This window comes from Panthera uncia, chromosome D1, assembly GCF_023721935.1.
Source record: "Panthera uncia isolate 11264 chromosome D1, Puncia_PCG_1.0, whole genome shotgun sequence".
Taxonomy (NCBI): domain Eukaryota; kingdom Metazoa; phylum Chordata; class Mammalia; order Carnivora; family Felidae; genus Panthera; species Panthera uncia.
The window spans coordinates 4,415,317-4,424,544 of NC_064808.1; the positions used below are offsets into that span (position 1 = coordinate 4,415,317).

At 46.9% G+C, this 9,228-nt stretch overlaps 1 protein-coding gene across 4 annotated transcripts in view; it reads right to left on the reverse strand.

The window, feature by feature from the left end:
- The window catches only part of KDM2A (lysine demethylase 2A), a 112,585-nt gene that overhangs the window by 11,017 nt on the left and 92,340 nt on the right, over positions 1 to 9,228 (reverse strand). For all 4 annotated transcript variants that reach the window (XM_049615739.1, XM_049615764.1, XM_049615748.1 and 1 more), the window contains 3 exons: positions 3,086 to 3,169; positions 1,373 to 1,642; positions 683 to 814 (listed from right to left, as the gene is read on the reverse strand). In XM_049615739.1, coding sequence (XP_049471696.1) covers positions 683 to 814; positions 1,373 to 1,642; positions 3,086 to 3,169 — 486 coding nt within the window. The remainder of the gene's footprint in view (positions 1 to 682; positions 815 to 1,372; positions 1,643 to 3,085; positions 3,170 to 9,228) is intronic.

A 9,228-nucleotide genomic window follows, 5' to 3' on the forward strand; every position in this document is an offset into this window, starting at 1 on the left:
GAGGGGGAGAGAGAGGGAGAGAGAGAGGGAAAGAATCTTAAGCAGGCTCCACGTTCTGTGCAGAGCTGGACTCGGGGCTTGATCCCACGACCCTGGGATCATAGCCTGAGCCGACTGAGCCACCTTAGGTGCCCCTCTATCATTTTCTCTTTTTTTTTTTTACTTGAACTCCCAATCTGGGACATCATGACCTGAGCCAAAACCAAGAGTCAGATGCTTAACTGATTGAGCCACCCAGGCACAACCTCTATCATTTTTTCTTAAAGGCCCTCAAGTGTGAACCAAGCCTGATACACTCATTAAACGTTAGCTGATACTATTACTCTAACCATCTTTCAGGAACTGGCATCCAGAGATACAGTCAAGTACACAGGAGAGATGCTTAAAGGCACAAGGCATTCCCAAATAGACCAGGCAGTTCCATGATAGCCTGGGGACTCCAAACACACTCTATGGAGGCCAGACCGCAAGCTCCATGAGGGCAGGGAACGGGACTATTATTCTGTGTCCGAGACTATCCTCAGGGTCGAGCCAGTGGCTGACACACAGCATAGACCATGAATCAAGGACAGATGTTAGACCACTACATAGCCCATTGCTGATGGTCCAGATCGGGGATTCCCACCCTCCTCTGCTCCACTCAGTACCTGAGACCTTAGGGGCCCCTTTGGCCTCTCCTCACCTGGAGGCAGCCAGGATGAACAATCTCGTTGCAGATACAGCATTCCATAAGTTTCTTCTCGAAGTCCTGTGTCTCCTCATTTTGATCCACCTCTCCACAGAGGGAACATGTGACTGAGTGAGGCAGTCTGGGCTACAAGAGGACAAAGACAGAAACCAAGAAAAGAGCAGACTTAGATCCTTATCGGTTTAGCTTCCCTTTAACTGAAGACGAGTGCTTTGCTTCCTCTAATTCTCCTGGGAACACTTAGGGAGCAAGGAAACCAGGTGGAGAAGAGAGGTTTCTGGTAGGAAAACTAGATGAGAAAGAGGATAGGGAGAGTGAACCAGCTGAGAACTAGAGACTGACAGAGACCAGTTTATTTTCCCCAGTCTATCCCAGGCCTCCCAGGTCCTTCCTTTCTAATCCAGTTAAAGAGGGGACAAGAAGCAGTGATTTGCCCTTGAAACACTGCTCCCTCATTTGAAAACTGGGCGAGCAAGGCTGAAAGGTTAAATGGGATCATTTTTAGTGTGAGGTATCTTCCTTCTGAACTCAGAGAGAAATGGGGCAAAACAAAGCAAGCCAAAGAGAGAGAGAGTAACTTCTCCTTTCCATCTCTGAAGGCTCTACCACCCTCTACTACCTGTGTTTCAGTCCTTTTGGCACCACCACCCCTCCCCCAAGCTCTGTATCCAGCAGACCACTTACTGCCAAGCACTGCCGAAGGACACACGACTGCTTCATGCGACCAGGCCCCCCGAACTTCTTCATGTCCCTGCAGTAGTGGCAGACACCACACTCTCCTTGCACACAGGCTTTGCATTTTCGACAGCGCACTCGTCTCCGCCGGGCTCCTGACACTATGGGGGAGGCAGCGGCCGGCCTCACAGGTGTTAACCGAGGAGCTGGTTTCATAGTGTGAGGCTTTGTGATGGGGATGGTAGGAACCCGCACCTTTGGCCGGGTGGGGAATTTAAGCTAGAAAGAGAAAGCGGTGAGGTCAAATATATCAAGTAGCTTTAAGGACTGGAGGGGGCATAAGATCACAAGGCTTGGCAAACTATGGCCCGTGGGCAGATCTGCCCACTGCCTGTTTGTACATGAAATTTGACTGGAGTACCATGATGTTCATTTGTTTTCTGTCTGGTCTATGGCTGCTTTCACTTGCAATGACAGAGTAGAGAAGTTGCCGACAGAGACTGCGTGGCCTGCGAAACCTAAAATATTTATTGATTTTACTCTACTTATCACCTACGTATTACCTTCAAAGACAAGGTTTGCCAGTCCCTTCAGGCTATCTACTTCAGTCACGTCCCTCTCACTCTGCTGAGCTGTGAGATTCACCCCTCCCTGAGGCTTTCTATGTACCAAATGTCATTCCAGGGACCCTCCAATATTTCCCTATCCTGGATATTACTACTCAGAAGATACTCCTAAAGATGACGATAAACTACTTGAGGGCGAGATGAATCTTGCTCATTTCTTTATTACTCTGAGTCTGGTACATAACAGACACTCCAGTAAAATACATCCCTCAGGTATACGTTTAAAATTTTAGTGCTTGTATTTGTCCAGCTGGTGATCTTTTCAAGAACAAGGACTGGGTCTTTCAGTTTTTTCCGCGGTGCCTCAAACATGTTCCTGACACAAAACATTGAACAGCCAGAGATGCCTAAACTGTTCTGAGGCAGTCTCATGTGGTCAAGCCCAGGCCAAGTGGGACTCCTCCACCCTGGTAGTAAGAAGTGGTTCTTTAAGACATCTTTCACAGCTATTCACCTAAACACTCCTGGAATGTGATGGCTCTGCAAATTTCAACCGGGGAAAACCAAAGAAGAGCCTACGTATTTGCCAGACCCATGGGCCCTTACGTTTTATTTGATAAATAACCTTGACAAAGGACAATATGGGAAAAATTACACAGGACCTAACTGAAGAGGCATGAAAATTCATACCTGACAATTTATTAGCTTACAGGTGATCCCTTTCCTTCTCTTTTTGATACTGAAAAATCCAAATGAAGGGGAATCTTGAGTGTACACTCAGGCCATCATAGAAATACTCCAGCCATTTGAATATGTATGTAATTATTTTAACTAGTTTTAAAAAATATCTGAAAATGACCGAATCACTGGGCCAGAAGGATAGGAACTGATCCATTCTGGTGAACAAATGCACACTTTTGCATCCAAACCTGGAGGCAGGTTTCTGGTTTGATAGTTCCGTTAACAGAGTCACCTCTAAAGATAGCCAATTACCCTGACCTAAGAGTTAAAACAGAACTGAGTAATGATTTTCTGTCAGTTCATATTAATGCACCAAAAGCTGTCTGCCTCTAGTTGTTCTTTTTCTTCCCGGAATGGGGATGGTCGGCTAGCAAAATGCTTCAGCAGCCTGAAGATAAGAACAATAGTTTCTTACCTTATCCCTTTTTGGCCACTGTACTATAGGGACTCCAGTGAGGGCTAACTTGGGATCGCTGTTGGCAAGCTCCTCCAGCAAAATCTAAGGGCAGAATAGGATAGAAGAGGGGGGAAGAAAAGCAGGACACGGTGAACAAAGAGCCAACCACTCCCAACAGCATCCAGACTTAGCCTCAGTCCCCACAAGCGACATGGGAAGGGCAGGCTGGCAGCTGTGTTTTCCCTTCATTTAGAGACTCACTGCCAAACAAATAAATTGAAGATGAAAGAGAAAACTCAAACTACTGTAGTACTATCGAGACTTTGAATTTACCTTTGCTCCCAACCCCGTACCTGCATACTCACTGTACTGTTAATACGTATGCTGAAGTAACTAGCTCTGGGGCGACAAGTGTTACTTGGCACACAGTTCTATACATGGCAGTAAAACTTTATATTGCCCCCTTACTTTTCAACACCAGTGACAATTATCAAGAAGTACTGCTTTCATTTTGCAGATCTCAGCAAAGTGGCAAAAAAGATTGGCTAATACTTAATTAATAATATGAACAGAACAACAATCTTAATGTCTTGATTCAACCCAGAGCTCTGTTCTTCTAAGTCTGATTACAGAAATCCCAACTTCAAATTAACCAATCGATTAATCTCTTTCTCTCTCTCTCTCTCTCTCTCTCTCTCTCTCACACACACACACACACACACACACACACACACACACAAAGTCAATCATTTGGCTTTATTCTGGAATGGAACAGGAACAATTTAGGGGCAACAGTTTTGATGGCTTTAGCCAATCTAGTTTGAATGACTTGAGGACACTGCTACAGTAAGAAACTACCACTTAAGTGAATCATACTGGTTGAGTGTTATTTGGAAGCAAGCCTTTATGTTTTCGACAGAAATTTCTGAATCCTGAACCTTAGAGCAGAAGACGAAATCCCTCTTCCTCTGACCTCATGCGCCCTACAGCAAGGGCAACAGCAAAAGAACACAAATCCAGAAGACAAGTTACGAGATTCCTTTCAGGTTGCCCTACTGTGTACAGGGTGTTAACTGTTTCAGTGTTTCAGTGAACACTCAACTTTGATCCTGGACAATAAGCATGCCTAGGCCATCTTTAATAACCATTTCCATAATCTTGTGGGCTCTGTGCCTAGAGGCCAGGACTTTTTGAAGCATGCGGCACTTCTCTACCAAGGATCATGCTCCAAATTCAAGTTGGGACTCAGAAAGGCCCTTTAAAACACCCGGGAAGCTCCTCTACGAAGAACCCCTTTGCCAAGTCTCCAGCTGCCTCTCACCCTCCCCCAAACTGATTTCATTTGCAGACGTTTTATTTACTTCAAGTTGCTATGACATCCTATTCTGAAGTGTCCTGTTTAGCACCGCACAGCGTGGGGGTGAAGAGGCGGGGTGCGGTGCCACGTGGGACTAAGGCTCTGGGACTGGGCTCCAGTTTGGACTCCTAATCTCCCTAGGGTGAAAAATTCAGGTCCATTCAAAACGTGTGCGAGGGAGTGCACAGTTCCCCTCCCCCATGTCTACTGCTGAGGAGCAGGACTCTGCCCATTTCCTCTGCCGCCCCGGAGAGCACTGAGCTGTCCACAAACAGGGACTTTCCACTTTCAGCAAAACAGACCTCACAGAAGGATCCACAATTGGTTAAGAGCAGCAAAAGGAGCCTAACCGTTCACCAAAAGCAGTCTAAATCTACCTGCAAGATTTTTGGTGGGGGATAAGGAAAGGTAGGTGGAGAAACTGTGTCTGCGTGGGGGGTGGGGGGCAGCTGTTCACACATACACGACTCTGTTACCGGGGTCTGTGTGGGTGTGGAGGGAGATGCAGATTTCCTTCCAAGCCTTATTTTGTTGGGGCCAGACAACCAAACTCGCCCTGCTTCATCAAAAAAGGCAGACTCCAGTTGAGGCCCTCCAAGAAACCATATAAAGCAGCCACCACCCTTCTTCACCAGAGGGGGTTTGGGACAGGGAGCGGGGGTGGAGTGCGGAAAGGCTGACGCCTATCTAGGCTCCCGGCATTCGGGAGAACATTCAAACACAAGCCCACACCCCACACATCACAGGAAGGGGAAGAGAACAGCGGGCGTCTGGGAAGAGAAGGAAAAAGGATTCCCCAAAGCCAAGAGACCCCATTCAAGAGCACATCCCACCAGGAGAGGGAACAAGTGCAATGACGGCTAGAGCAACACCAAGTAACCTGAGCATTGTCCCGGAGTCCCCTGGTAGGCTGTTCTTCCGCCTCTTCCGCTGAGACAAAGTCCCTACAGTTACACACACCCCGAGCCAGAAAGGGTTTGCCGCCCACCCGCCTGACCTTGCGTTTCTCGTCGCTCTGGAGCTGCTGAAGCTCTTGGTTGAAGTTTCCCCAGCGTCTTTGTTTTGTTTTCTGTATTGGAAGTTGTGCTGAAGGAGTTTAGGTTTTCTGCCTCTAGGAAAATCCTGATTTACTTGAAAATTCTGGAATCTCCCAAAGTACATCAGGCGGGGCAGTCCAGCTATAACCCTTGAGGCTACCCAGAGGGAGCAGCGTGTCGTGCTCGGAGCTCCTTCTCGAGCCCTTCAGCTCAGCCGCGGCTTCCTGTGCCTGCGAACAATGCTGCTGCGTCACCCACATGCAGCTCCCAGAAATGCTTTGCAACGGAAGATGGCAGGAGGGGGAGCTGAGCTCGAGTGAGCGAGCCAGGCAGAGGGCCCAGCCGTCCTGCTGCAGAGTCGGGAGGGGGTGTGCTCAGCCGGCGCTCTCGGCCTGGTGATTGGAGGAAAGGCTGCCCGGGAGGCGAGCCGGGCCGCGCCCCCGCCTCCTCCCTCCCACCACCACTGCAATAGGAGAACCCAAGGCCGGCCCCGGAGGGCTCCCTCTGGCCGACTTCGGAAGGCGCCAGCAAAAGGGAAGGCTTTAACCCGTTCTGCATCTGGGCCCGTGAGTGTCCTTGTCTTCGTCCACACCCTGCCCCTCAGGGTCACTTCTTATTGTTACAGCCGGCACTCCTGCCCACTGACCCCCCCCCCCCAATTCTCTCTCCTGCTCTTCAGGCAAACAGCGAGTCACCCGAAGTTCAGCCTGTGCAAGAGCCAGGCACCCAAGCTGAGTTCCTCCAACTTCCCTTCTTTCCCCACACACCCGCCTGCTTCACCTGCCCTCACTGCTGCTCTCCCAGCCCAGAATCCAGAATGAGCATACATGTTTCCAGAAAAACCTTCAGGAATGACACATTTCAACCAATACTGAGATATTCAATACATATGTCTGTTTAATATCAACCACTTCGACAACAGATGCCTGCCTCTGGTTACGACTGGGCACTCTACCACCATAACCGAAACGTCTAGGCAGCTCTTCCCGCGGTTCCATCGTGACCAAGTAAAGCTAGCCGACGTACAACCTGAGGTCAAGGCGTCAAGGGGCTTTATCTCCTGCCTTGGTACCAGCGCAAGGAGCCACTGAATCTGTGTCTGCCAATTCCACATCCACCAGTCTCCTGGGACTCTGCCCCTCAGATTACCCCTCCCCCCAGGACACCAGCACTCCTGCCCATTTCCTATCCTAGTCGTTTGTTTTGCCTGCCACATTCTTGATGTTCCCTGGATGATGCGGCCAGCCTCGTATCCCGTCAGACGTCTCGATGCCATTTGTGGCAGCTACTCGAGTGATGCGTGCCACACACTCTCCACACACTGATTCACGGTCAGGGTGAAGCTCGGACTGAACAAGCAATCTCTCACTACAGTGTACTGTATTTTGGATCTAGATTTATGTAATTTTCAGACTCTCATAACTGTAACTTGGCTTTTTTTTCAGAAATTACAGGAGCTGCTTTGAAATAAACATCTCAGGCCACTAAGAACCTAGCTCTTACCACTGGAAACCTTTTTATTTCCAGGACAGTTGTGTCAGTGAGTTTCTGATGTAGTCAGTGGCTTAATATGCTTTTTGGGGCTTGGGCTTTGCTGCCAGGGAGGGGCTAAATATTTCAATTTTTACAGTAGTTTACCAAGAAAGGTGGGAGTTTTGTGCTTTTTGGTTGAGCTCTCCCTGAAAAAGTTTCTATGGCCATTCTAATCCTAAACGTCTCGTTTGCCCTTTATCTTAAGACTGAAAGACCAAGTTCAATCAGACTATTATGTCTGAAACGCTCTCCTTAATAGTGTGAGAGGTCTTCTTGGAAAATCCTGGTTCTTATCTCAGTCCTATCTAACCTGGAGGGGTGATAAAGAATGGAATACTAAGGAGAAACATGTTACCAGCTGTAGCAAGTAAAACCCGAGGGGCCACCAGGAAAGGACAAAAACCAGACAGGGCTTCCAAATCGCTTATTAAATGAGGCCAGTCCCTCCCCCCCCTCCCCCCACCCCCGACATTAATTCAGAATAAAAGACAGGCACCAAAGATCAGAGATGGTAAGAACATGACATTACATAACACAATAATATAATAACACTTTGAAGAATTATTATGTATTTTAACCTAACCTTATATGCCTTGTAGCTATTAAATTATTCAAAACTTTTTTCTTAGGGGGTACCAGGCTGGCTCAGTTGGTGGAGCATGTGACTCTTGATCTTGGGGTCATGAGTTCAAGCCCCATGTTGGGTATAGAGTTTACATTTAAAAAATAAACTGATGAGTAAATATAAAACTTCCCACTTAGAATGTGTGGATTATATTTCAAATGAAGTTTTATTTATACAGATTGCCTTTCCCCCCTCTAATCTAGTTTAATGGATTAAGATCTAATTATAGTGGATCCTCTACCAGTTCTTCTCTTTAACTAGTGCCAGAGTCACCCCCAAAGTGTCAGATGAAGCGAATTTCTCATTAGTGTCTGTATCTACCTGAAACCATGACTTTGCTTTTGGTTCCATCATACTCCTGAGGCAGAGCCGAGTGTAAATTTTTAGATCATGGTTACAAAATAAAATGTTAGGATCTTAGTTCAGAGCAGCAGTAGTAGCCTATTGCACCACAAAGAACAATTCTAGAATTCACAAACTGAGAGTCATTTATATACTGTTTTATCATCTAACAGGAAAGTTTATTAACTTTTTTTTTTTTTTTTTTTTTTTTAAGAGACAATGAGTGGGAGAAAGGGGCAAAGGGAGAGGGAGAGAGAATCCCAAGCAGGCTTCACACTCAGCATGGAACCAGACTCAGGGCTCCATCCCATGACCCGGGGATCAGGACCTCAGCCGAAATCAAGAGTCAGACGCTCAATCCACTCAGCCACCCAGGAGCCCATAGTAGAAGTCTGTTTGTTTGTTTGTTTGTTCATAAGCAATCTCTCTACAACCAACGTGGGGGTCAAACTCACAATCCCAAGATCAAGAGCCACATGCTCTACCTACTGAGCCAGCCAGGTGCCCCCTTAACTTCTGAGTTAAGACTGGCACTTCCTTCCCTCGGGACAGAATCCACACCCAGCTTCTCAGTGTTCAGGCAGCACTCTAGTGGCATGCACGGTGCCTGCAAACCTAGGACACACTCACTTTCTCAGCCTATTGAAATGCCTGCTCCACCACTGCCTTGCAAGACCCTCCAGGGCCTCATCCACAGCGTGTGCGCATATTTACCCCAACACTCAGCACGGTTCTGGCACAGAGTAGGCAGGCATTATTCACAGATTTGTGACATCTGATTTTTTTTCTGTAATAGTGATATAGTTTATTAAATATTTACTAACATTATCATTAAATTTCACAACAGCCCCATTGAGGTAGATGTTATTTTACAGAGGAGAAAACAAGCTTTCATAGATCTAGTATCTTGACCACAAGTCACATGTTTGCCCAGCTTATCAAAATATCTTAGAGAAAACAGGAAAGTAAATACGTATACAACACTGAATTTGTTTCACTGAGTTGGGCAGCCAAATACATTGATATATTAAAACCTTTTTATGTATGTATATATATGAAGAGCTCCTTTATGACCAAAATAAATACAAAACAATAAATTCTGATTAAAAACAGTCTTCAGGCTGACTCCTACCACCTTTCTGTGACCCACTGTCAGCAGTTGGCATGCCCCTTTCTCCAGCACCGCGGCAATGCACACAGAGACTTTCTCTCACTTTAATGGGACTGTATTACTGACACTGCTCTAAGTCCTGTCTTTTTTTTTTTT